This window comes from Peromyscus leucopus, chromosome 9, assembly GCF_004664715.2.
Source record: "Peromyscus leucopus breed LL Stock chromosome 9, UCI_PerLeu_2.1, whole genome shotgun sequence".
NCBI lineage: Eukaryota > Metazoa > Chordata > Mammalia > Rodentia > Cricetidae > Peromyscus > Peromyscus leucopus.
The window spans coordinates 67,325,091-67,352,703 of record NC_051070.1 but is presented as its reverse complement, the minus strand read 5'-3'; the positions used below and the strand labels follow the sequence as shown (position 1 = coordinate 67,352,703).

The following is a 27,613-nucleotide window of genomic DNA, read 5'->3' as shown; positions in this document are numbered from 1 at the left end:
TGCACCTTCACACATGTGTAAACACAAACGTTAGAATTCTAACTTGTATCTTCAGTATTATCTCTCCCTAAGCAGAGACTAATACAAGACTTGTGCTATACTTACTGTGCTGTCAAAGTGACACCTTAAACTCATAGTTCTTCCATGTTAGCTTATCTGGTAGGCGTTTAATTGAAAAGAGTGCTTTATGATATTAGTAATCTCAGAATAGCAAAGTGTTTATGTGCTGTTAGTAAAATTTTAAAAACATGTATTAAGTGTGGACTGAATTAAATGTTTATAAAAATTTTATTGGAAACTTGCTCATAATTCTTTGTATTACCTAAGTTAGGAAGTTAGTAGGTTGCTGGTGAGAAGTAACTAATAACACATTTCCTAAGTGTATTATATTTTCAATAAATTCTACAGAGTTTGAGCTCATCAAAATGATGGATGAAATTCAAAGTAATTTAAAGTGCCTTGGTCTTTTGGAGCCATACATCTGGAAAAAGGGAGAACCTTGTGCAGTGAGAGGATCTGATACTTTGTGGTACCGCGGCAAAGTCATGGAGGTTGTGGGAGGCACCATCAGGGTGAGTCTAAACACTAGAGTATGTGGCCAGACTTCAGATTAAAACACCTTTTGGTGAACTTAGGAAGATCAAATACACTATATTATACTGTTGTTTGTAACAAGGATTTTCCTTTTTGTTTTCTTTTTGTTGCTCTTGGTATTTTCGTTCTGTTTGGGTTTTGGAGTTAAAACACAGTCTCTTATGTAGGCCATCCATGCAATTTGGGATCCTCCCACCTCAGCCTCCCAAATGCCAGTATTACAGACCTGCACCACTAGACCCAGCCTTTGTTTTCAATGGACATACCACTTAGCTTAACTGGTAGCCCCATGTAATAGCACATCTGTTGTTATTAAGTAAAACAGCTTATTCTCTGACATGTTAATGAACTCCCTGGCTAATCTTTTCAAGTTATGGGTTAGTTTACCTTACAGAACAGTGAGGTAGCACTTACATTTCTTTCAGAATCTTTAAAAATTGCTTCATGAGCCGGGCGATGGTGGCGCACGCCTTTAATCCCAGCACTCGGGAGGCAGAGCCAGGTGGATCTCTGTGAGTTCGAGGCCAGCCTGGACTACCAAGTGAGTCCCAGGAAAGGCGCAAAGCTACACAGAGAAACCCTGTCTCGAAAAACCAAAAAAAAAAAAAAAAAAAAAAAAAAAATTGCTTCATGAATTGAAAAATGAAAATATAAAATAAAGATATAAATACCTCAATTTACCAAGTAAAGTGTTGAAATTGGTTATTTCATCAGCTATATAATACTGGAAATTTTTACTACTAATTGGGGTGGGGTAAAATATTAAAGAGAAACATTTTGCATTTTTTTTCCAGAGCTGAGGACTGAACCCAGGGCCTTGTGCTTGCTAGGCAAGCACTCTACCACTGAGCTAAATCCCCAACCCAACATTTTGCATTTTAATTTAAACAGAAATTTACCTTGTTTCGTGATGGTACCTAATAGTTACATAGTGGAAGTTTCAGCTTCTTTCACATGTGTAAATTTTATAGAATTAACATGCCTCCCCAGTGAGAAATCACACCACGCACTTAGTGATTAATGAAGAAAGAACTCTTTTTTTTTTTTTCTTTTTTTTTTTTTTTCTCTTTTTTTATTTATTATGTATACAGCATAGATGCCTGCAGGCCAGAAGAGGGCACCAGATCTCGTTACAGATGGTTGTGAGCCACCCTGTGGTTGCTGGGAATTGAACTCAGGACCTCTGGAAAGGCAGTCAGTGCTCTTAAACGCTGAGCCATCTCTCCACCTCGAAAGAGCTCTTTAATAATAGGGCACAACTGGTTCTGGCTAATGCATGAAAGGGAGCCAGCTCTGAACAGAAAGTTTTATGAGCTTATATACACCTTAGGCTTATACATTCCATGTGTGCTATTATTTTTACCTCTCATTCAGGTCCCCACTCCAGGTCACTCTTGGAACATGTTAAACAGAGACAGGAGACTGCAAGTCTGGCCACTTGGGCAGATAGGAGATTTACATGGCAAGGATATTGTTAGAATTATTTCCTAAGTACACACACCAATGTTGTTCTTTTCCAATAGCTGTTACTCACAGTCATCTTGCCCACCTGGCAGAATTATGCTTCTCCTGATAGAGAGTAGGGGACTTAGTGGAGGCTGGGACTTAGTACTAGTTGTGACTCAGGGCTCAGCCATTAGGCTGCCCCTTAGAGGCATGTGTTTGTTAGTTAGTTAGTTAGTTAGTTAGTTAGTTAGTTAGTTAGTTAGTTAGTTAGTTTTTCAAGATAGGGTTTTTCTGTGTAGCTCTGCGCCTTTCCTGGACCTCGCTTTGTAGACCAGGCTGGCCCCGAACTCACAGAGATTTGCCTGCCTCTGCCTCCCGAGTGCTGGGATTAAAGGCGTGCGCCACCACCGCCCAGCGAGGCATGTTTTTAAATAAGAGGGTAGGCTTAATAGCCTGTTGGAAGTCAGGGTTGTCTCTTGGTGTTGTGGGAATGGAGCCTAATTGGAGAAATCTTAGTGCAGAAACCAGCTCTAAGCTTCAGTTATGGTGCAGAATTTTCTTTCCTAGAGCTTCTAACAAGCCTGGCTAATGCACAACTAATCTTCCAACTGTATTGGAAGCAGCACTCCTTTAGCTAAATTCAACTTTGTGTAACTTATTATTTTCTATGCAGTTTACTTTATAGCATCAGTTTTACTCCTTCAAGTTTCTTCTGCATCATGAACACAGTTACCACACTGAAAAACATTAGGAGAGATGTTATTTTCCTAGGCTATGCAGAGAAATCCTACCTCAAAAGCAAACAAACAAAAAAAAACCTTACTAGTATTCCTTATTTTAAGACAGTTTAACAATTGAATGATCAAAAGAAAAGCATTTCAAAAAAAAGCTAGCTGAGGTATTTAATACTCAATGGTTTTGGTTTTGTTTTTAAAGTTTTGTTTTTATTTCAAATTATGCACCTGTTCATATGTAGATGTGTGCAAGTGAGTGCAGGTGCCTTTGGCGGTCAGATCCCCAGAAGCTGGAATTACAGGTGGCTTGATGTGGTTGCTAGGAATCTTAACTAGGGTCTTCTGGAAGAGCTGCACATGCTCTTGGCTGCTAGGCCATCTCTGCAGCCCTATTGTAGTGTACTATTTGTGCGTAGGCGTGGGGTCACAGGTGCACCACTGCATGCATGTAGAAGTCGGGGAAACTGGAGTCAGTTCTCTCCCTCCACCTTTACATGGGTTTCAGGAAGTTAACTCAGACGATCAGACTTACTCATCAAGCACTTCATCTGCTGAGTTGTCTTACCAGCTACTTAATACCCAAGTTTTAAAAAGAATAATAGAAAGGTTTGATTTATAGGCTACCTGTATGAAAACCTCTTTTAACAATTGTTTCATTCTCTATGGGATGAGGGAATTTAGATATTCTTTTTCTTTTTTTTTTTAATGTCTCAGTATGTAGGTCTGATGTGTAGAGCAGGCTGGCTTCTAACTCATAGAGATCCAGCTGCCTCTATTCCTGGGTGCTGGGATGTCCTGCTATTGGGTACAGACTTTTTGCTTGTTTTGTCCTTTTGAGACTGTGTAGCCTAAGAAGGCCTTAAGTCAAGGCCCTGCCTCAGCCTCCCAAGTGCTGAGTTTGCTGACAGGTGCCTGTGCCTTCCGTCCCTTTGTTCCCGTTTGTCGTTTGACACGGGGTCTTGCTGTTCAGCCGTGGCTGGCGTGGAACACGCTGTGCGGCTCGGACTGTTCCTGAATTTATGGCAGTCCTGCCAGAGTTAGATCTGCACCAGGAGACCCAGAGGTTTGGTTGCTTTTTAAACTTTAAGATTTTATTTATCATTATCAGGGGTGTGTTAGGAAGGACAGCTTTGTGGAGTCAGTTCTTTCCTTTCACCTTTATACGTGTTCCAGGGATCAAACTCAAGTCTTCAGTCTTGGAGTGGGGGAGTGTATGTCTGTGCACCATGTGCATACAATGCCCCCAGGAGCCAGAAAGCAGCGTCAGATCCCCTGGAACAGGAGTTATAGACAGTTGTGAGCCATCATGTGAGTGCTAGAGATTGATTGACTCCAGGTCCTCTAGAGGAGCAGCTGGTGCTCTTTACTGATAGGCCATAACATCCTACCCCTATCCTACTTTTTAAAACTAGAAAATCCCCTTTGTCATCCAGCTTTTAGTAATTTTTTTTCAAGACAGGGTTTCTCTGTGTAGCCCTGACTGTCCTGGGACTTCCTCTGTAGACCAGGCTGGCCTCGAACTTAGAGCTCCTCCTGCCTCTGCTAGGATTAAAGGCATGTGCCACACCACCCAGCTTAGTAATAAATCTTAATCAGAAAAATTACTTGGTCTGTTTCAGGTGCAATATTTAGATCATGGGTTCACTGAGAAGATTCCACAGTGCCATCTTTATCCTATTTTGCTGTATCCTGATACACCCCAGTTTTGTATTCCCTGTCAGCTCTATCAGACCTTACCGGTGAGCAGAGAAGTATATGGGCAGTTAATTTTAAATATTGTCTTATATTAGTAATATTTTAGAAATTAGTGTATATAATTAAATCCCTTTCAATTGTAATACAATTTTTTCTTTTTAAGTTTTATTGTTGTTGGTTTTGTTTTTGTTTATAACAGGGTCTCACTGTGTAGCCTTGGCTGTCCTGAAACTCACTAAGTAGACCAGCTGACCTCAAACTCATAGAAATCCTCCTGCCTTTGCCTCCTAAGTGCTGGGATTAAAGACATGTGCCACCATACCTGGCAAAGGGTTTGTTTTTGTTTTTAATGTGTCAGAGTGCTTGGCCTGCTTGTATGTAAATGCACCATATGCATGCAGTACTCAATGGTGGCCAGGAGAGGCAGTAGAATCCAAGGAACTGGAGTTACAGATGCTTGTTAACCAACATGTAGGTGCTGGGAACCAACCCATGTCCTTTGGAAGAACAGTAAGTGCTCATAACCACTGAATTCTTTTTCTAGCCCCCATCCAGCAATATAAATTTTAAAAATACCTACAAGTAAAATCTCAAAGGCCTTTAATAAGGAAGACTACAAAATTATACTGCAATTTATAAAACCTGTGAGTAAATGGCAGCAAAGTATTTGGTCATACTCTGCTGAGATGGTCCTTAGCAGTTATTTCTTCTTTTTTATCAATAACAAAGCTCAAACTATAAACTCCTTTCCTGTTGCAGTTTCTGGGGCTCCAGGGTTAGGAATGGCTCAGCTGGGTGGTTTGGAATTGAGTCCTTTGTGATAGTGAGTCATGTCACTGAAGTATATCCATTCACAGGATCCCTGGAGATCCATGAGCTACTTCCAAAGGACTCATCACATGGCTGTTTTCTTGTCTAGAGGCTCTGCCATGTTAAGAAATATGTCCATTGGTGAATATATACTTTTGGCCTATATAAGCACTGCATGGGTATATTGAACTGTTTTTAAAGTTTTAAATGTGATATGTTGTCTTTAATGTAAGTTTGGGGAGTTGTTTTTAGAGGGTTCTTTTGGGGGAATAGCCTTGTAATTCTTGAGAAAGAATGTTTTGTAGCCCAGGCTGATCTCTAACCCCCTTTGTAGCAGAGGATGACCTTGAATTATCCTTCTACTTCTACTTCCCAGATAACAGGGTCATAGGTGTGTGCCACCATGCCTAGTTAATATGATGCTGATAATCAAACCCAGGCTTTCATACATGCTAGGCAGGCACTCTACCAACTAATTGCATCCCTGTCCTAGTTTATGCTTTGAAAGCATAAAATGTTGAGTACAGTAGGGAGAAGCTCAGATAAATATGAATTTGTTAAAAGACACCTTCTATTTTTCTAATAAATATGTGTCCGTGTGTGGGTATGTACATTAGTATGGGTACCACAGAGTCCAGAAAGGGGAGTCTCTTGCCCTGGAACTGGACAAGTAATTGTGAGCTGTCCAACATAGGCGCCTGGAACCAAATTCTAGTCCTCTGCAAGAGGAGGAAGCACTTGTAGCTGCTGAGCCATCTCTCTGGCCCCTAGATAGGAAATTTTAAAGATGATGCTTGTTGGCTGCCCACAATACTTGTGTGCTTGGTTCTACCACCAGGCAGTCCTTGCTTATGGCTGTTTCTTTGTGTTCTAATTTATTCTTGCTTGGTGTCATGTTATGAAAGTATAAGTGTGTTCATTCTATACAGGTTGGGAATGTGTGGCAGCCAGATGCTATAGAGCTGCTTCAAGAGCTGCTGTCAAAGAGAGAGGTGGACATTCACATTATGGTAAGTTGTCTTTAAAGCATAGTCCAGTTGAGACTGTTTGTCATGAAATACCACAGTCAGTATAATTTGAGGAATATTTTTAATGACAAGCCATGTTATATGTGTTCATATGAGACTATAAAATTATTTGTTAATGTATAAGAAATTACTGCCTTGGTTCCTGTGCTTGTTTTAAGTAAGCCTGATTTTGAACAAGTTCCTGAGAAGTTTCATAAGCATTGAATTGGATGATTGAAAGATTTGTTCCTAATAGTTTCCTTATATGGATACAGGGCAGTGTGCCATTGTTGATGTATCAATAGGTACCAGTGTACCGAGTCTGCTGCCATACAGCATTGTGTAAGGTGCAGACGGTCCCTGCCCTCAAAGGCCTCCTCTAGTTAGTGAAGCAGGCAGGACATCCACACTACAGAACAGCATGAGTCAGGAGACAGTGGAGGCAAGCATAGCAGGATTTACAGAGGGAGAACTGAAGGTGACCGTCCTGACAGGGACACAACTGTCTGGTGGAAGGGAAGAGGCTTCTAGAAAGGGGAGAAATGGTGAGTAGGATGCAAGAGTGGCCCTGTGAGGGTGCTGAGCAGTAAGTAGTACAGTTAATCTGCATCTGTTTGAGACCTGGTGTTGGGAGAGAAGGAAATGGTTAGGAAAATATTTCTGCATTCAAGAGCCACAGGCTCAACCTAAATAAGGAAGCCAGTAGGTTAGTGCTGAGAGTTCCTACCCAACTACACAAGAACCCTTGTCAAGTCACCTAATACAAGATAGATTTTTTTTTTTTTTAACTTAGTCAAGGTAGCTTTCTTTACAAATTAACTTTCAGGAAAACCACCACTTGGTTTTGCAGACTGAATGCTCAGTGCTCCTTAGCCCACTTGGTTCCATGCCTTGCCTAGACATGCTTCTCCAGCATTAGATACACTGAGAAATGTTACTGAGGCTTGGATGGTCCAAAACCCTGTCTGTGGAGCTGAGCTGTTCATGGTGGAAACCAGCCAGCAGATAAAAACACAATGACCTCAGTGACCTCTACAGTGTATTAGGCAGATGAGGGCTTGGCAGCAGAGACTCTGGTATTAAGAGATGCAGCTGAGAAAGAGGCTCCACGTTAACATGGCTATCAGGTAACATTTCAGTCAAGACATAAGGTGTGGCAGGACAGGGCATGTCATTGTTGAGAGAAGATGCCATGGGCCTATGTAGAAGGAGCCATGTTTAGAAGGAATGGCAGAAGCGTGGTTGTACAGCCTAGCCTACACTGCCACACAGGCACATAGGATCTGACACAACGTGTTCTAGTATTTCCTTCTGGATGCCTCATATGGCTGGTTAGAAGGAAACAGAAGTAGATAGATCTGCCCAAAGACATTTCTCCTTCCTCTGTGAGGATGTTAATTTGGAGAATAGTGGGACTAGTAGAAATGGGAAAGAAACTGCCCAAAAAATAGCCAGCTTAACCAGCTGTGGATATACCAATTCATGGAAATTGGAAGTGGACTTTATATTCAGTGTTAAAGCTGTTATCATGATTTCTCACTTGAGAGTGTTGATTTCTTCTGATTCCTGACATTCTGGAGATTTTTAGTTAAAATTCATTTCTTTACCTCTTAACCTGTTCTTAGTATAAACTAGTATCATCTAAAGGTGATCTATCTGTCGTTTCTAATAACTAGGAAATCTATATGGTATAGATATGCAAGTATATTTTATGTAAGTCCAAGAGTAGCATTACTGCTTCATCATCTACCAAAATATCAGGAAGAAAATTCTTTGCTGTGAGTCGTTCAGACTATTTGGTGCTGCTGTTATTGTCAGAAATCCATTTCACATTTGCTAACTATTAAAGTTTAGGCACTGAGTAAAAGGTTTTATAGTAACAGTCTTCATTATTGAATTTAATAGGAATTACCTGAAAATCCATGGGGAAAGTTGTCTGTTCATCTCTATTTTGATGGGATGTCACTTTCTCATTTTATGGCCCATCATAAATATTGTATTTTTGAACATTCTGAGGAGATATTTAAAGAAGTAAGTGAACTATTTTCCTATAAATAATACACATTTTAATTGATTCTAATTAAAATGTCATAATCTGTCTTACACCTCAAATCTTTTGGTGTGTCTCCTATAGATCAGGTTGGACTTAAAAATTGTAATCCTCGTTTCTCCTTAAATTCCTCCTTAAAATTCCTTCACCTGCTGGGATTACAGTCAGGTGCCACCACATTCTGCTTACACTGCGAGTCTTAAATCTGTCTGATCTACCTTAAGAGGTCTACCGGATCTTTTAAAGGAGATCCACAATGAGAATTTGAGAATTTGTCAATTCTTTTTTGGAAAAGAAAAGTACAAATATATATATCCTGAAAAACATTTTTTATTTACGTTAAAACTCTACTAATGTTTCTGTATCTTCTACCCTAGTAAGGCTTCTTTATGTTAGCCACTGTTGTTGAATTTGAGCATGAGATGCATTGTATAAAATTTCATGCCAGTAAAGGGCTCTATCCCCACATAAAATGTCTTTTGACTTGATCTAGAAGCCTTATATTACATGAGTGAGTGTCCCTAATCCAAACACTCAAAATATTGTGATCTGAAATTGAAAATGTTTTGAGTGCCAAAAGATATTGAATGCTAGCATGCAAATTTTAGCTGGGCATGATGGAGCAGGCCAGCATTTTCAGGTAGAAACAGGAATGCTATTAGAAAATCAAGGTCATCCTTAAACTACATAATGAGCTCAAGGTCAAGCTGGACTACATGAGACCCTCACTTTGAAAACAAAATGGGATTTTTATCTTGATTTTTAAAGTTTTATTTTTTTAATTTTTGTTTAATGTGTATTAATGTTTTGCCTGCATCTATATATGTGGAACCCATGCATGCCTAGTGCCCCACTAATGTCAAAAAGAGGGTGCTAGATCCCCTGGAACTGGGGTTAAAGATGCTTGTGAGCTGAGGTAGATCCCTGTAGGTATCAGACAGGGAAACAAACTGCACAAAGATAAGAATGAAAACCCAGTGCAGATTGACTTCATCAACTTGGATCAGACTTTGGGGAGTCTAATGCCAGGTTCATTGTCAGCATATTTAAAACACAGTTCAGTCTGGAAAAAGGTTTCCAGGCAACAATCAGTCCTATCAGTCCAATTCCATGTGCACAATAAAGCTTAAGGTATGACTCCATAGAGACTCTTTTACAAAGTACATGTGACCTTAAGTCTAGTGTGGTCTCTGACCAATAGCATAGCGGTCAGCAGGCCATGAAGTACATGTGACATCTCCCCTAAGGATGGGTAACAGTCTAGGTAGAGAAGAGTCTAAGATAATCTTTCTGAGGAATTTGGGTGAAATCTGCCGCTATAGCAAAAAGTGGATAAGGTGTGCCCCCACAGAGAGCAAAAAGGCCACCAGATCATTAACAAAATCCACTCTCAGGTTTCTGTATGGGATGCAGATATTTGGTTTTTATCTCCTCCATTGAAGAGAGACACCCCTGTATGATTAACATTCCTAATTCTCTTAGTGCTTTTTCTGTGAGTACAAGGACCTTTGTGTCCCCAACAGTGAGCTACCTTATAGGTGCTAGGAATTGAACCCAGGTCTTCCACAAGAGCAATTGCTTTTAGTGGCTGAACTATTTCTCAGCACTAGGGTGGCAGAGGCAGGCAGATTTCTGTGAGTTTAAGTCCAGCCTGGTCTACAAAGTGAATGCCAACATGACTTATATATCTAGTTTTTGTAAAGTACAAAAAAATACCTTAAAGAAGTATTTTGTTAGAAAATAAAAGTTGTTTTTAACTGGTGAATGATACTATATTATTTCAGAAACCAAGAGGTCAGAATAAAAAATATGAAGATGAAAACTGGAAAATAAGATTTGAGGTAAGTTACAACCCAGATATTTTGGAAACTTTCAGCAATAGAAAGCATCTAATACATAGCCAGCAAGCTGGCTTAGCTGGCAAGGGCAATTGGCAAGGGCTGTTGCTGCCAAGGCTAACACTGAGTTTGGTCCCCAGAGCCCAAGTAATGGGAGGAAAGACCTGGCTCCCACAAACATAAATTGAGAAAAAAAAATTGAGACAGGGTCTATCTATGAAGCTGTGTAGACCAAACTGTCCTCAAACTCACTAAGATCCACCTATCTCTGCCTTCGAAGTGCTGGTATTAAAGGTGTGTGCTACCGTGTCCAGCCACAAACATTACTTTAAAATTAAAAGAAGAGGCCGGGCGGTGGTGGGGCACACCTTTAATCCCAGCACTCAGGAGTCAGAGTCAAGTGGATCTCTTGAGTTTGAAGACAGCCTGGTCTACAGAAGTGTCCCAGGACAGTCAAGGAGGGCTACATAGAGAAACCCTGTCTCAAAAAAAAAACAAAACAAAACAAACAAACAAAAATTAAAAGAAAAAAATCCCGGAAAATTTCCTTTCTCATATAGCCATTTCATTGAGCTACTGTTTACATACTGTAAATTCACTTTCTTCAAATACATGATTCATTGGATTTTAATACTTACTGAGTTTGGCAGCTAGCACTGCTAAATCAAGAATATTCCAAAAAGAAACCTACCACAGGCATTTTCCATCCTTCCCATCCTCAGCCTTTGGTTACCACTCAGTCTTGTCTCTGTGGATCTTTCTGTTCAGTGAAGTCAAACAATATGTGGTCCTGTAGCCTTGCTTTTTCCTTGATCTTTTCTTCTTAAAATAATACTTTTCATTTTTCATTACATTTATTTATTGGGGGTGGGGCATGTACATACCGTATTTCAGACACAATATTAAATAGTAATGAAGTAATCTACAAATTTGAATATGATGGCTTTTTTATTTTATTTATGTTACTACATTCCTAAAGAGAAAGATATTGCTGGTCTTTGCAGAAAACCTGCACCCATACCATGTATATGTACTCCTTAACTGCTGACTCCCATGATCCTCTTGAGAATCGTATGTGTTTGTTTTTCCTTGTACTTCATAGAACTTAGGAACTTCTTACCTTCTCAATGACTAATTTACCTCCTGTGAGCATTTTGTCTGTTATTTTAGTTTCCTTACAAAGTAACTGCATGTAAATGAATGCTATAGAATAGTAAACTAGCCCCTCCCCCCCCAAACCCCCCTATGGATGCACATGCCTTTAATCCCGCACTTGGGAGGTAGAAGCAGGCTGATCTCCTGGAGTTCCAGGCCAGCCTGGGGTACACAGTGAGACCTGTCTCCAAAAACAAAAAGGTGTGGGGGGGGGAGTGTCACCCACTCTGCTGCAGCACCCCAATACCACTCTTCAGTGCAGTTATTGTGAGCACATGCCAACTATCTTCTGTGTCTCCACTGTGGATCTGCATCAGTAGACATGCATGCTGTTGTTTGTTTAAAGCCTTTTTAAAACTGAGCAATAAATGGGCGGCAGTGGTGCATGCCTTTAATCCCAGCACTCGGGAGGCAGAGCCAAGTGGATCTCTGTGAGTTCAAGGCCAGCCTGGTCTACAGAGCGAGATCCAGGACAGGCACCAAAACTACACAGAGAGACCTGTCTCGAAAAACAAACAAACAAAAAAACAAAAACAAAACCTGAGGAATGAAAGAATGCTGAAGACAATGAGTCACCCCACTTTGTTCTTGCTGCTAGAAAACCTTTTCTGTGGTGGTCAGTACATAGGAAAGCTTGGTTTCTGGTAATTAAAATAAGTTAGCACCATAATGAAGTTTTGTGTTAATTTTCATGATTGCCATTCTGAAATTTAATTTTTTTATGATGTTTTAGGAATTGCTTTTGCCTGAAATGGAGGCTCCCATTTTACCTCCGTATCTGTCTTCATTTCTACCTCCACCAGAGGAGCTGTATGCTGTGCAAGTGAAGCATATCGTCTCACCTGATGAAGTACGGGTCAGGCTGCGAGACAGTGCTCACATCTGTCATTCTCCATCTTTCTGAGCTGTAAACAGTGGGGTAGATGGCCTCTACTTAGCCCCATTCTGTCAGCTCTTCAGATATTTGGTGACCTTCAGACACTGGTGTTTCTTAAGCACCTACTGATTTCCCAGGGTTGTGTTACTTTATTTACATATATTTATATGGATTGTTTAGATTTTTTTAAATTTAGATTTATTTAATGTTATGGATTTTTGCCTGCATATATGTATATATACCACATGCATTCCTCCTGCCTGTGGAAATCAGAAGAAGTCCATCAAGTCCCCTGGAATTGGAGTTAGATGGTTTTGAGTCATTGTTTTGTAGGTGCAGAGAATCAAACCCAGGTCCTCTGCAAAAGCAACAACTGCTCTAACCTACTGAGCGATCTCTCCAGCCCCAACCCCAGATAATTTTTAAAGTGTACTTATTTTTAATTTATTATACATATATGGGAGTCGTGCTTCAGAGGTCAAGAGGTTGTTGCAGAGTCTTTGTAACTGGAGTTACAGATGATTATGAGCCAACACATGAGTGTTGGGATCAAACCCAGGTCCTCTGGAAGAACAGCCCTCGGTGCTCTTAACCACTGAGCCATCTCTCTAGCCCCAAATGTGTAGTCCAAGTGAGCATATCCTACTTGCCTGACTATTTATGTTTTTAAGGTGGATCTTTCCCCCTCTGTGAAATATTGAACATCTCACCCTTATATCTCTTCCTGCACTGAACTTTAATGCTCTTTTCCAAAACTGTTTGGTTTTCTGAACTACTTAAGACATTTCCCACACTGTCTATTCACTGTGTTTGGCTGTCTTCCTCTCTAGAAGGTAAGTCCATTGAGAATGGTGGTATAATCTCTTCTCCATTATAGCCTCAGAACCTTGAAGAATATATAGAATAGTCAGTTGGTAACTGTTGATTGAATAAATGCACTAAAGAAAATTGAGTTGATGTTCCTGACTGACAAGAAGGTGAGGAAAAAATAGCAAGTAGCATTGGCAGCCCCTTGCCTTCACAAAGTAAGCCAGGCAGGGGAAGGGTTTGCTACCTAATTTCACATTTTGTATAACTACCATTTGGTTATATATTTTTTGTGTTATTTATTGCTAGATGACAAATTATTCCAAACTTAGCAGCTTGAAACAATATATATGGAGGCTGGCAAGATGACTCCGTGCATAAAAGAGCTTGCCACCAAGCCTGATAGTCTGAGTTCAATCCCTAGACCCCAGAATCCACATGGTGGACGAAGAAAACTGACTCACAAGTTGTCCTCTGTCTTCCACACACCTGCTCTGTTACCCATGTGCCTCCCCCACAATAGAAATACGTGTAAGATAATTTTTAATTAAAAAATGCACATGATGGTCAAAAACCAGATAGTTAAATCTAGCTCAAGATCTCATTGTGTTGCAGGGAAGATACTGATGAGGACTGTAGAGTCTACTTGTAAGGAGTCACACTGCCAAGTGTGGTGACACGTGTCTGCAATTCGAACTCAGGAGGTAGAAGCAGATAGTTGGTGGTTTGAGGCCAGTGTCAGCTCCATGACGCCCTGTCTCAGAACAAGTAACTGTTGATAGGACAAGTCCAGAAGGCTCACTGCTGGCTCTGGGGCCCTTTCAGGGGACTGCTACAAGCACGGCTTCACACTTCCTGGAACACATCCATCTCTGCAACCAGTCTTCACACCCACACTCCTACTTCAGTGCAGTCTCTTGGCTGCAAGATCAGTGTGGCGGGACACAGGGCACTCACTCCACAGGGCCAGGGAACAGGAGGCAGGGGCCACTGGGCCCTGGCTGGAGGCCACCTGTAAGTGAACTCAGAAATGACAGAGTTTGCAAGGCTGTTTTTCCTTCTCTCCTGCTGCTCCCTTGTAGGTTTATATTTGCCTTGACTCTGTGGAAAGCTGTGCTCAGTTTACCCATCATGGTGACACAGATGACAGTGGAATCAGTTGGGAATCTGAGTCAGAGAACCTGGAAGAAGCACTGCAGAGATTCAACAAGAATGTGGAGACCTTCCCTCCCCTGACAGACTTTAGCTCAGGTATGCTCATGCTAAGTGCCCAGGATCTTGGTGAGATTTGAGATTGCCTTTTATCCAGTGGGCCAGGGAGCTAGCGCGGTGGATCATTTACAATGTTAACTGGCATTTCCTCTCCTTGGCTTCACGTGTAGGATTTCTACATTCTAAAGACACCCGTTTTCTAGATTAGTAAGGTGACCCAAGTCAGATAAGTAACGTATCACTTCTGTGTGGACAGTTTCACTCTGCAGAGTTGGATGAGCTGGAAAGTAAGGGTATAAGAATGATTTTTTTTTAAGTTTAAGGCTTTACCACTAGCACTAATTGTGAAAGTTGACTTTCAGACTACAGTGGTAATGACATTAAGTACAAATCACCTACCTAAACTGACAGCTTTTGAGGTAGGTGCTCAGGCTGTGATGATTTATCAGGATAAGTTAAAATTCTTCTATTTTTCTTTACAGTCTGTTCTTCACATCTTTATTAAATATCCATGATTCTCTTCTGAGGAAAATTTACCCACTTGCCATTAACAGTCCCTGAATACCAAGAATGTCTGCACATTTTTCTGTGTGGGGCATAGAGCTGTTTTTATTCTTGGTCTGTTGCATATAAAAATATGTTTAAGCAAAGGAAAAATTATATCAGTTTAACTTCTTGACTGATTTAACTTTAATCTTCTGATAGGCCATAACTTATTTTGGCTGGTAACTTCTCTAGGTTTCTTTTGCTTGTAATGTCCTTCCTTCAGACTGTCTTACCATAGTTAAAGTCTCTTGCTCAGCTTTCCTCTTATTGGAGGTCTTCTCTTACCTCTCCCAGCCTGAAGCAGCATCACCCTGTGACAGAAGCACTGGAAGCAGTACCACTCAGGTGCACAGCAGTGATTGGAAGGGCACTGTGCACTTAGGTCTCATAGTTACCAATGAGTGTAAGAGGAAATTCATCAGGTGGGGTTTGTGTGTACACAGACTTCCAGTCCAGAAGGAAAAATCCTTCCTCATTCATACCTCCAGGGAAGTCCTAGTTGGGGCATAATGTAATTTCTGGATCTAAACACACATGGTCTGTTAACTTCAAAGCTACTTTATGCCTCCAAGGTTGTTTTTCTTTTTTCATTCTGAGGATCTAATCCAGGGCTTTGCCCATGCTGAGCAAGTGCTCTTCCAGTGAGCCCCATGCCCAGCACACCCTTGACAATGTGACCTTACCTGTGTGGAAGTAGAACATGAACTCTGAGGATGGGCCAGTGCCTTTCTTCAGACATTCAGGAGAAAAGTTGATAAATGTAGGCAGAAAAGAAGAAGCCATCACAAGGCCATACACTCAGTCTTCAGTTCTGTGTGGTGACCATATGTTATACATTTATTTCTTTGTACTTTTTGTATTACAATTTTTGGAAGAAAATCAGTTTTATGATTTGTTCCCTTTTTCTGCCTTTCCAGAAATGCCTTGCCTCGCAGAATATGCTGATGGTTTGTGGTATAGAGCAAAGATTGTTTCCATTAAAGAATTTAATCCTTTATCTGTCCTAGTGCTATTTGTTGATTATGGGTCCACAGAGAAGCTCACAATAAACAGGTAAAAGGGAAGAAAAAGTTGAATAAAATGATTTTTAAAGCATATTTATGTACATGTGGTATATATTTCTGTGGGGATGTGTGTGCCTATGCAGAGGTCAAAGGTCAATATTGGTGTCTTCTATTGCTCTCCACCTTGCTTTATGAGACAGGGTCTCTAACTGAGCTTGCTCTCCATTTCAACTCGATTGGCCGGCCAGCAGGCTCCAGAATCCGTTCTGGGGTCACAGGCTCAGCTGTTTACATGGGCGCTGGGGACCCGAACCCTGGTCCTCGTGCTTCCATGGCAAGCACTTTACTCACTGAGCTGTCTCCCAGTCCTAAATAAGGAGTCTTTGTTTTACCTGGAGGGGAGTAAGGGGGAAAATGTTGCCTTGTTTTTAAACAAAAAAAATTATTTTAAAGTTGTTTATAAATTAGGAATTTCTTCATTCTGGCAATACATTATTATGAAAATACCTCTTGATTCTAAGAGCCTGGAACTTTTGCTGGACCTCACAGCCAGAATTATGATACACATTATGAGGTTATTAAGAGTTGAGACTGCTATGCAACTGTATACTCAAACTGCATGTTTAACCTGCCTTAAAGGGGCAAAATAGCTGGGTGGTGGTGGTGCACACCTTTGATCCTAGTAGAGGCAGGCAGATCTCGTGAGTTCCAGGCCAGCCGGGTCTACAGGGTGAGTCCCAGGACAGTCAGGACTACACAGAGAAACCTTGTCTTGAAAATCAGAGAGAGAGAACAAAAAACCAACCTTAACTTGCCTTGGGTTTCCCAGGTAATCAACTTTTACAACCTAAGCTAATGCAGAGCTTTAAATTGTGTATTCTTCCATGCCTCTGACTCAGAAAACAATGTATGAGAAATCATTTGTTGAAACAACAAATAGGCTGAAAATCAACCTTATAAAAGTGAACATCTAGCCGGGCGTTGGTGGCACACGCCTTTAATCCCAGCACTCGGGAGGCAGAGGCAGGCGGATCTCTGTGAGTTCGAGGCCAGCCTGGGCTACCAAGTGAGCTCCAGGAAAGGCGTAAAGCTATACAGAGAAACCCTGTCTCGAAAAACCAAAAAAAAAAAAAAAGAACATCTATCATATATGTTGAAAGCAACATACAGATGTTGCTTTATAGTGTTTGTTTATTATCTCTGCCAGTTGGGATGGGTTGGAGTCAGTAAGGTTTGATCCTTCACAAAATTCTGTTAATTTCTGTAAGGCATCCCTCATTTCATTCCCATGTGATACTTTCTGTGCTGTTCAATAAAAGAAGGAGCAAAGCCCTTTGTTAAGGATACACAGAGACACAGGGACAGACAGATTCATAAGACAGCATTCAGGCAGGCACATACAACAGAGGACAGAGACATGAAGTACATGGAGTAGAGGATTCAATCTGGGCTCATTCTTGGTTAAATTTCTCCAAGAGAAAGTGCTTTTCTTTTCCTTAATGCAACACCTACTTTATTGGTGACTAGGTTTTTGCACTAATGCGTTCAAACTGACGCATTCATTAATTTTACATTTATTTTATGGGTTGTGTGTATGTGTGTGCACACACATGACACAGTGCATATGCTAAGGTCAGAAGAAAACCTACAGGAGTTATTTCTCTCCCTCCACCACATGGGACCCTGGAACTGAACTCAGGCCTCAGACTCCTCAGCAGCAAGCCCTTACCTGCGGAGCCATGTCACCAGCCCAGACTGAGAACTTTTAAAATATCTCCACTTTGTTATTTTTAATTGTATATATGGGTTTATGTAAATTAATGTAGGTGTCAGAAGAGGCCTACAGGCTTCGGTTTTTCTGACTTTTCTTGACTGCTCCTGGTGTCATCTTTGCAAATTCCAGTGTCCTAAAACTTTTCTCTTGTTTCCTACTAAGCGTGATATAGTTTAAAATATGAGATTTGAATTGTAGCATTGTGATCATTTTATCAATCTCTTTTCCAACAGGCTACGTCAGATTCCTGTTCAGCTTATGCAGTATCCAGCCCAAGCCATAAAGGTTCTCTTGGCAGGGTTTAAACCGCCCTTAAGCGACTCGGGAAAGGCAAGAATACCATACTGTCCCAAGTGGAGCATGGAAGCATTATGGACTATGATAGACTGTCTCCAAGGAAAACAACTTTATGCTTCCTCTGTGGTAATTACCTATTTTAACTAGCCAAATTATTTTAAAGCTATTTCCATAAAACCTACTAACTTTGTAAAGTGCTTCGCTTATGCTTAAAAATAATAGTTAAAGCCTATAAAGCTACAATAGACTATAGAAATTAAGTCTTAAGGCTAGTTAAATGTTTTTATTGGGGGCTTGGGATGGAACTCAGTGGAGGACTTGCCTCACATGCACAAAATCCTAGTAAAGCAAGTGTGGTGATGTACACCTGTAATCCACCATTCAGGCTATGCAAGCAGGTAGGTCAGAAGTTCAAGGTCATCACCCTGGGCCCTGCTACACCTACCAAAGAAAAAAGTTAGTTTTAACAAACTGTATTATCCTAAAGTGATACATAATGAGTAATATAAAATAATAAAGATGCATATCCTATAATCAAAGAACTTTCAAGTTAATGAAAAACAGACACGCATAGCATTAATCAGAGATAGGATCCAAGTACAGTAGAAGTATAGGTAACTTTGTAGGCTGGGGAGAAATGTAAGAAATGATTATTTCATCTGAAGAGACCTGGAAAGGTGTTTAAGAAACTTCTTAGTAGGCACTCAAGTAACTCACTAAGAAAGTGTGCCCAGAAAGTGACAGACATGCTGCATCCTGAAAGCTAAGGAGAGCTATGGTTAGAGGGGCTGGGACTGTAAGGTGTCTAGACCTGTATCAAAACTCGAGGTTAGGGGCTGGAGACGTGGCTCGTTTAGGAGCCCACACTGGCTGTTCTTGCAGAGGGACTCAGGTGGGTTCCCCATGGCTCACAGCTACCCCGTTCCTGTCAGATGCCCTCTTCAAGCTCGGTGAAAGTGTATACACACTGTGAACCTAGATATCTACAGGATGGCAAAGTACTCATATGCATAAAGATAGATTAGTTTAAAAGATTAAAAAACAAAACAAAAATATCTCCAGATGGTATCTAAAGTAGCAGACTTTCTTTTTAAGCTTAGCATACCACACAGTAGTATCCCACAGACAAGCAGTAACCTTGTTAATATCCAACAGGCAAGCAAGAAGTTGTTTTGCATAGTATTCTAAAACTGGAAAGTTTTTATACATACACATACACACACACAAAAAAAATCTATTTCTGGGCTCTGGCTTAGTATTATAGAACCCTGGACTCCCAGACCTTCTTGACACAGCCATGAGCTGGCATGGTGATGTAGAAGGTACCTTTTGGGTTATCCTTGGTCTTCATGACTGGTTCAGGCCCACCTGCTTCCCTCCGTGTTCTCTGCCAGGTCCTAGGACAAAGAATCATGCACACTGCCTTCCACAAGAATGAGTTCATGACAAGACAAAGCTATTACTAGAAAATGCTTTTGGAAAACTCCTGTTACATATCATGCTTGCTATACATGGGCTAGACAGGGTGTTTCTGAAGAAGTCAGTGAAAATACAGGCTAAGTACTTATTGGAAATACTGATTTCTTCACCTCTATGACTAACAGCCAAATTTTAGTTTATGCATAGCAGATATAGTGTGTGGTGTGTCAAATGTAAAGGTACTTTAACAGGTACAATGTTACGAAAGACCATTGACTCTACCTAGGCAGGAGAGACTTGAGGTTTTGTTAGCTTTAATAGAGGAGGAAAGTGGAAGGAACAGGGATTTAGCAGGAAACTATCAAAGATGCCCTCTAAAGGTAGAGTATAAATTAGTCTTAGGTGCCTTTCTCCCTAGTCAAAGCCATGGAGGAGGGCAAGGGCAGCCAAGACAGTATTGTGTTTTATTTGCTGGTATTGGTTTTTTGTGATCTTCCTGCTTCTTTCTGCCTTCTGAGTGTTAGGATTACAGGTGTACTTTTTTGATGGCTGTATTTTGTTATTGTTATTATTGTTTGCTTGTTTTTGAGACAGATTTTCTCTGTGTACCCTTGGCTGTCCTGGAACTCTTTCTGTAGACCAGGCTGCCCTCAAACTCAGAGATCCTCCTGCCTCTGCCTCCCAAGTGCTAGGATTAAAAGTGTGCGCCACTATTGCCCAACTGATAACTCTGTCTTTTAATTTTAGGCCCAAGCACCAGAACAAATAGTGACATTATATGAAGATGAACAATACCCAGTTCATATGTCCTTGGTAGAAATGGGGCTTGCAGATAAAGATGAATGATGTAAGTGGACATACTTGGTCACCTATTTAGTCAGCACGTGTGTGTCTACACATGACCGCTATGGCAGAGATTAATGCTAAATTGCTTATGAAAGCATCTCAGATATTCTAATTTCTTAAAAGATGACGTTCTACAAGAACTCTTCTCCAGATTTTGTCACCCTAGACCTTTCTGCCTCTTGAACATCATTATGAATGACCCCTTGTATTTGTAAATGTGGTCGGGAATGGCTGTCATGGCTGCCCTAGTACTAATGGGAATGGGGCAAGTCAAACAGGACAGTAGGCACCAGTAACTTATGCTCATCACCAAGTAGCAGGCATACAGAACCACTGGGGGACCCAGCCAGCTAGCCAGTGGTTCAGCTAGACTTGAATAAAGCATAAAGGCAAGTCTTACAGGAACATTTTCTGTTTTTCAGGTGTGCAAGAGCATCTGTAGCTGCCCAGAAGAAAGTTTTCAGTTAGATTTGTGCCATTTCAGGTTTGACTTTAACTTGCTCTGCAGTGGCATCATTTTTCCTCCTTTAGTCTTACTTGTTAAATTGTTAAAGAATGTTTTCTTTGAAACATTTTTGTTTTTACTATAATTTCAAAATAAAATTTAGGCACATAGAAATTTTAGTTCATGTTATTAAGGTTTTACTTAGAAATATCAGAACTGTTGATGGTCCTGCACTGTCTCACCCATCAACCCCAGCTCCCTTACAGAAGTGAGTGTGATTGAGCTATAGTTACATAAGTCTTTGTGATTCGGCTGCAGGAGTCTGTAAGAGTGAGCACTGTGAAACCCAGGCACCATTTCCACTGTGGCTCTGCTGTGTTGGTGGCCCCTCTACCGCACTAACCTCACTGCCCATCCGAGTCATGGTCTTACTGTTGGGTGCTCAGGTGGCTACCTGGCTTTCCTGTTCTTCTCAGTTGCATTCTCCTCTAGGCCCTGACACGTAAGAGGTTTTCCCTATATTTGCATAGTAGTGGGATTTGCTGGGCCAGGGGGTTACTTCTGAAAAAGTAGTTACACATTCCTGAAGATGGCAGTTGACACCTTTTCCTTTGAAGTTTATGTCCTACTTAAAAATTCTTCCACAGTCTAAAGTAATATATATATGTTATTGTTTTTCCCGTTGTTTTTTTATTTCTGGTTTTTCAAGACAGGGTTTCTCTGTGTTAACAGCCCTGGCTGCCCTGGAACTGGCTTTGTAGCCCAGGCTGGCCTCCAACACAGAGATCCGCCTGCCTCTGCCTCCCAAACGCTGGGATTAAAGGTGTGCACCACCACTGCCAGGCTGGCCACATTCTGTTCTTGAATCACCTGGAAATGATATGTAAATGAGTAATGGTCAGTACACTGTCCCGGTTGTAAGTTTGCCCTTCTTGGGGTACAGCTTGCTTGTGCTGCCTGCCACCTCTGGGCAGCACCATGAAGGCTGGGACGTGTCCACACCAGCTACTTCTGTTCTTGACAAGTGACGCAGCACCTTGGCTGTAACTGCTTTCTCCTAAGACTCCTTACGACTTGTAATGTGTTTCGGCCTGTTTGTGTTCATCTCAGTTCCTGAGTCTTTGTAGTAAATGACAGTTTTCATTTTAGTATTGGCTGCATGATATTCTGATACTCACTTTCTGGGAAGTCCACATCCTGTGGCTGATGTGCCTGTGGAACAAATATCTGATACACTTCTTTTACTTCTTACTGTAAAAACCTGCACAAGCCATGTGTGGTGGCACACAGCTTTAATCCCAGCACTGGGGACACAGAGGCAGGTGGACCTCTATGAATTCAATGCTAGCCTGACTCTACAGAGTGAGTTCCAGGCTAGCCAAGGCTACACAGTGGGGCCCAGTCTCCAAAAAACTAGAACAAAAAAGCAAAGATGTTTAAATAAATAAATAATAAAGTACACGGTTTATAACAAAGTAATAATGATTTCTCTTCCTAATTGTAGAAAGACACATATACTAGAGAAGCTGCTTTTATTTCAAAGAATGTAAAAACGGAAGAAACTGTATTGTAAAACTTTAATTTTAAAAATCAAACATAATCTTTTACATTTAGACACACACACACACACACACACACACACACTATATAAATTAAACAACTGAACACACAAGAAACATACATACTCTGAACAGAAAAACCACTTAGTGTTAGTTCATGATTAATCCCACGAAGATCTTTACAATTCTGTGTCCATTAGAACATTACCATCTTTGTCCTTCACTCTAACTCGGCCAGATGTGTACTTTGTCTCTTGATGACCATTTGCATAGACAGTTTTAACAGTCCCATCTGGATATTCTCGTCTCTTGAACTGGGCAGTATGGAGCTCTCTTTGGCCATTATTAAACTCTATGATTTTGTTGCCATCACTGTAAAATTTAAACCAGAATATTTCTTAAAAACTCGATCAACGGCCGGGCGGTGGTGGCACACGCCTTTAATCCCAGCACTCGGGAGGCAGAGGCAGGCGGATCTCTGTGAGTTCGAGGCCAGCCTGGGCTACCAAGTGAGCTCCAGGAAAGGCGCAAAACTACACAGAGAAACCCTGTCTCGAAAAACCAAAAAAAAAAAAAAAAACTCGATCAACAGAACTAGGCATAGTGGTGGGTACATGACTGTAATACCAGCCCTCAGGAGGCTGAGGGTAGGAGGACTGGGAGTTCAAGACCAGCCTGAGCTACAGAGGCAAAAGCCTGCCTCACTGCCCTGAAATAGGACAGAGAGCTGGAGGTAGCTCAGTGGAAAAAGACTTGCCTGGTGTGCATGAGACCTTTGTTCAATCCTCAGTACTATGGGAGAGTAAAAAGAAAAGAAACACACAACAGGAAAGCAAGCTAAAAGTGGCCTTTTGATTCTGGCAATTATTTCTTCTCCTAAACATACTCCTTGGTCCTTTTCCCAATACAATTACAAGTTCTGTCTGCAGTATTTCATTTCAGTTCCAGCTACCAAATTAGCCTTTACATGTGACCATGAACATTTCTCTTAATGAATTTGTTTATATTTTTACTATGAAGTGTTTAGCTTTTTTAAATTTTATATGTGTTCAGCCTCTAAAAAGATTTTCTTTCTTTCTTTCTTTTTTTTTTTTTTTGGACAGAGTCTCTTTATGTAGCCCTACTTAGTCTGCAGCTCACTATGCAAAGCAGGCTGTCCTCAAATGCCCTGCAATCCACCTACATCCTTAGTGCTAGGATTAAAGGTTTGTGTATGCCACCATGTCCAACTTAAAGCTGGTCATTGTGTTAAAATTTAGCTCTTCAGGTTCCTTGGGGGAAGGTTGGGATGGCTTCTCTTTTTTTTCACTAAATTGAAGGCCACCTAAGTACTTTGAACAACAAAAAAAACTGTCAAAACATGAAAAAATTAACACAAAGACATGTTGGGCATGTTTATGGGATATTCACATTGAATTTCCAGGCTTAGGTTCAAAGTGCCATGACCAATAGAAGCCTGGAAACAAGGAATTCAAAACATAGATGGGCAGGTGTTGCCAGCAGAACGGTCCTGTGCCACATACATGTGTGAGACACAAACATCCACTCCAAGAGTCCATGTTTCTCCTGGGGACCCCTCCCCAGCACAGCTGCACTTTACCACCCGGGTGATTCAGTGGCACGCTCCATTTTCAGACCACTGCTCTTAACTAAGATAATACCTGGGATTTGCCTCTGAAAACAAGACTGGCTGTGAATTAATCTATGTTGAAGCTAGATGCATAGGTAAATACTTTTTATTTTTCTACTTATACAAAATTTCAAATGAGTTAAAAAAAAAAAGGTTAAATTTATTCTAATGTTACTCAGTGTATAGTAGATTTATAATTTCTTTTAAACTATTTATTTACATGTGTATCAAATTTCTACACTAAGGGGACACTGCAATGACTATAAGAAGTCACTGTACCACCTGAGTCAGTTTTAGCTTTCTTGGCCCATTAGTATTGTAGGCTTCATATTGGTTGGTGTGTTAACTGTTTTCACATCCTAAGTCAAGAGTGGAAAACTCAAAATTGGATGTGGCAGAGCTTCACCAGGGCTGTGATTAAAATAAGAAGCTCTATTTTATCAGGTTGATTATAGTGCACACCTATAATCTCAGCATGTGGGAAGTGGAGTCAGGAAGATCAGGAGTTCGAGGCCAGCCTAAGCTACAAGAGACTCTGCTTTAAAAAAGCAGACCACATAGAGCTAACTTTCAGAAATACAATATTCAAGAGGGCAAATGAAGAGTCTGTTGGCTTTGAAAGGTTTGGATCAAATATGTTAAGAGAGTAAACTGTAATAGAATGAGCAGCAAGGTTCAGAAATTAAAAATCTAAGCAAGATAGGAAAGGCTAAACACGACACAGCCGTTCAGTGGCTGTGTCAACTGCACAGTTGAGGGCAGCTTTCCCTCTGTGCCTCATTCTGTTTTCAGGGTTCACACACTTCTGAACAAATTACTACCTCTCTCTTCCTCTCCTGAGTTCTGTGCAGACTCCCTCTAAGTCCTGTAAGCTCACATTGCTTCTAAACTGCACAATGCAAGCATGTGTCTCACCTGTTCTCAAACTGTCTATGTTCACTTCTCATCCAACTCACTGAAAGTTCCAGTCACTGGTATATTTTGTTTTGTGTCTAGAGGGTGCATGTACCTTGCATGCAGAGAAAAAGGAGGACTCTGCTTTAGTCCCTTAAGTCAAGGTCTCACTAAACTGGAAGCTTGCTATTTGGGTCAGGCTTGCTGACTAATGAGCTTTCAGAACCCATCTGTCTTTCCCCCTTCCCCATCTCCAATGCTAAGGTTCCCGGAACATGTGTCCATGTCTTTCATAGGGTGGTAAGCTCCCATGCAGATCTTCCCGACTGCACAGCAAGTGGTGTTCTCTGCTGAGACAGATCCCCAGCCCCAAATGTTTCAGATGTTTTAACAGCACCATACCGTTGCACTCGGACAATTGTGCCATCTGGAAAGATGCTCTCTTCTTGACCATCAGCAAATAAATTCTTAATGGTTTGGTCAGGAAATGTGATTTCTTTTCTTCCATCTGGGAAATGCTTTTCTGTTTTAAAAATGGTTGTTATCAATATATTTTTTAAAAGAAGGTTAGAATTTAACAGAGTAGGCAAAGTAAGTTTGTACCTATTTGTCCACTTGAGAAATGTAAGACTTCAAGGCCTTCTGGGTATGTGGTGTGTGTGGTCTGGGCAGCAGCATAGTAGTAGACCTGCAAAGACATATAGTCAAGTCGCTCCTTCTCCTGAGATGATGCAGCTAGAAGCAGCACCCTGAGCATACGTACCACTCTCTCATCTGGCATGACCTGCTTCACGTCACCATTAAAAAATGTAACGGTGATGCTCTTCCCACCTGCACTCACTTCTTTACGAGTTCCATTGGGAAACAGTATAACTCGGCACCCATTTTTATAAACCTTTTCTACCTAAAAAGACACAAGGTGATTATCGCTAAGTAAGATTTCCTCCTGAGACCATGCAATAGAGATATGAGGAATTCCCTGACTGTTGACACACATCCAAATTCTTCATAATAAAAAGTAAAACATTTTCTAAAATCAAAAGTAGAGAACACCTTTATTTCATGAGGGGTTATATGCTTTTCTGAGTTTGTTGTTGCTGTTCATATGCCATTTATATTAACAGAACCCATCTAAAACAAAACTACTCCTCATCAACTTGGTACCCTAGAGGAGACTCAAAATATAGCTACTTCCCTTGACTACCCTCCTCAGTCCTAAAGACTAGCCTGAACTTTGGCCTTATCATTTCATTTAAAAATGAACAAGATTAGGGCATATAAAACAGATCTGTCCCTTGGTCACCTCCCCAGAACAAACATCATTTATGTCCTTCTCACTCCTTTTGATCAGCATACCCACTTTTTCCACTTAGTAACATTGGTAAGGCCAAGACATGAACCAAAGAGCTGCTTACAGTGTAAAGGCACTTGCTGCCAAGCCAGAGAAACTCAGTTCAATCCCCAGGACCCATATGTGGGGAGGAGAATAACAACTCCTGGAAGTTGTACTCTGACTCCATTTGTTCTGTGACACACACATGCCCACACAAACAGCTATAAGGCCAAGAACAAAGTTATGCAGGCTGGTAACAGGTCTGGCTCCAGAACAGTATTACAAAGACCAGAGAAGAGAAAGTCCAGGAGACCTTCTACCCCTGTGTGATGTAAGAATGAAGATAAAGGAACGAGAATCCTCCTTTGGAATATCACTAAATGTTCACGCCCCACAGTCCTGAAGATAAGCACCATCCACAGCTTTCAAGATCAACCCTAGTCACATGCCAGAAGAGTCTGCTGTATGATATTTTGTTTGTGTTCTGACAAAGTTTGCCTGGAGATCAGAGGGCAGGGCTAGCCACTAGTTAATCATAGAGGCCAGGCAGTGGTGGCACACACCTTTAATCCCAGGGAGGAAGAAGCAGGAAGATCAGGGAGTTTAAGGCCACCCTGGGCTACATGAGATCGAGACAGTCTAAAAAAGAAACAGAGCCGGCCATGGTGGCTCACACCTTTAACCCCAGCACATGTGGAGGCTCACACCTTTAACCCCAGCACATGTGGAGGCTCACACCTTTAACCCCAGCACATGTGGGAGGCTCACACCTTTAATCGCAGCACTAGTGAGGTGAAGACAGGAATAACTCGGGTAGAGACAGGATTGCCCCCATTCAGTCTGAGGATTCATAAAGACAGGGTACCTATTCGATCTGAGATTTCCTAGAGGTAAGAAGTCTCCGGTGGCTGCTGCTCTGCTTCTCTGATCTTCCAGCTTTCACCCTCAATATCTAACTCCAGGTTTTTATTGATTAAGAATAATTAGGAAGCCGGGCGGTGGTGGCGCACGCCTTTAATCCCAGCACTCGGGAGGCAGAGCCAGGCGGATCTCTGTGAGTTCGAGGCCAGCCTGGGCTACCAAGTTAGTCCCAGGAAAGGCGCAAAGCTACACAGAGAAACCCTGTCTCGAAAAACAAAAAAAAAAAAAAAAAAAAAAAGAATAATTAGGAACTCTAATCTACAGTCACTGGTGGGTTACATGCATAATGTTCTCCCTTATTAGTGTAGTGAAACAGAAAAATCCTTACCCCTGCACCCTAGCCGCCATCATGCAGCTCAGCATCGTGTGACTTAGGTTTGTGGTGATGGTGTAAGTCTATGCTGACAGTTACAGCAAAGTACGACACACAACCGAGTAAAGCTCACACTACTTGGTAACAGAAAACAGTTATGTGCTGGTTTATGTGCTTTCTGCACTCTGCTCTTACTTTAGAGCATACTCCGTACATGAAAGAGTTTACACGAACCCCATACAATGTGTTTATATCACCACTGTCTCTGGTGCTTCTGCTCAAATTGTATCACTTTGTTCACCTAGGCCCTCAGAACAATAGCTCTACCATATACGTACCTGTGCTCACGCATATATAGTCATACACAGACATGGCATGCCCCAGGCCTGAGTGAGGCAGATGATCTC

General features: G+C 41.2%; 2 protein-coding genes across 2 annotated transcripts in view; one reads left to right on the top strand and one right to left on the bottom strand.

Moving 5' to 3' along the window:
* Positions 1-20,721, top strand: part of Rnf17 (ring finger protein 17) — a 124,056-nt gene extending 103,335 nt beyond the window's left edge. Inside the window, exons 27-37 of the mRNA XM_028858152.2 lie at positions 409-572; positions 4,394-4,513; positions 6,209-6,289; positions 8,192-8,317; positions 10,121-10,177; positions 12,063-12,179; positions 14,096-14,264; positions 15,689-15,824; positions 17,783-17,972; positions 20,013-20,112; positions 20,534-20,721. Coding sequence (XP_028713985.1) covers positions 409-572; positions 4,394-4,513; positions 6,209-6,289; positions 8,192-8,317; positions 10,121-10,177; positions 12,063-12,179; positions 14,096-14,264; positions 15,689-15,824; positions 17,783-17,972; positions 20,013-20,111 — 1,259 coding nt within the window. The 3' untranslated portion in view covers position 20,112; positions 20,534-20,721. The remainder of the gene's footprint in view (positions 1-408; positions 573-4,393; positions 4,514-6,208; positions 6,290-8,191; positions 8,318-10,120; positions 10,178-12,062; positions 12,180-14,095; positions 14,265-15,688; positions 15,825-17,782; positions 17,973-20,012; positions 20,113-20,533) is intronic.
* A 1,522-nt stretch (positions 20,722-22,243) lies between these two features.
* Positions 22,244-27,613, bottom strand: part of Cenpj (centromere protein J) — a 48,922-nt gene continuing 43,552 nt past the window's right edge. The window contains exons 18-21 of the mRNA XM_028858123.2: positions 25,403-25,543; positions 25,243-25,327; positions 25,042-25,162; positions 22,244-22,487 (exon numbers count right to left, since the gene is read on the bottom strand). Coding sequence (XP_028713956.1) covers positions 22,295-22,487; positions 25,042-25,162; positions 25,243-25,327; positions 25,403-25,543 — 540 coding nt within the window. The 3' untranslated portion in view covers positions 22,244-22,294. The remainder of the gene's footprint in view (positions 22,488-25,041; positions 25,163-25,242; positions 25,328-25,402; positions 25,544-27,613) is intronic.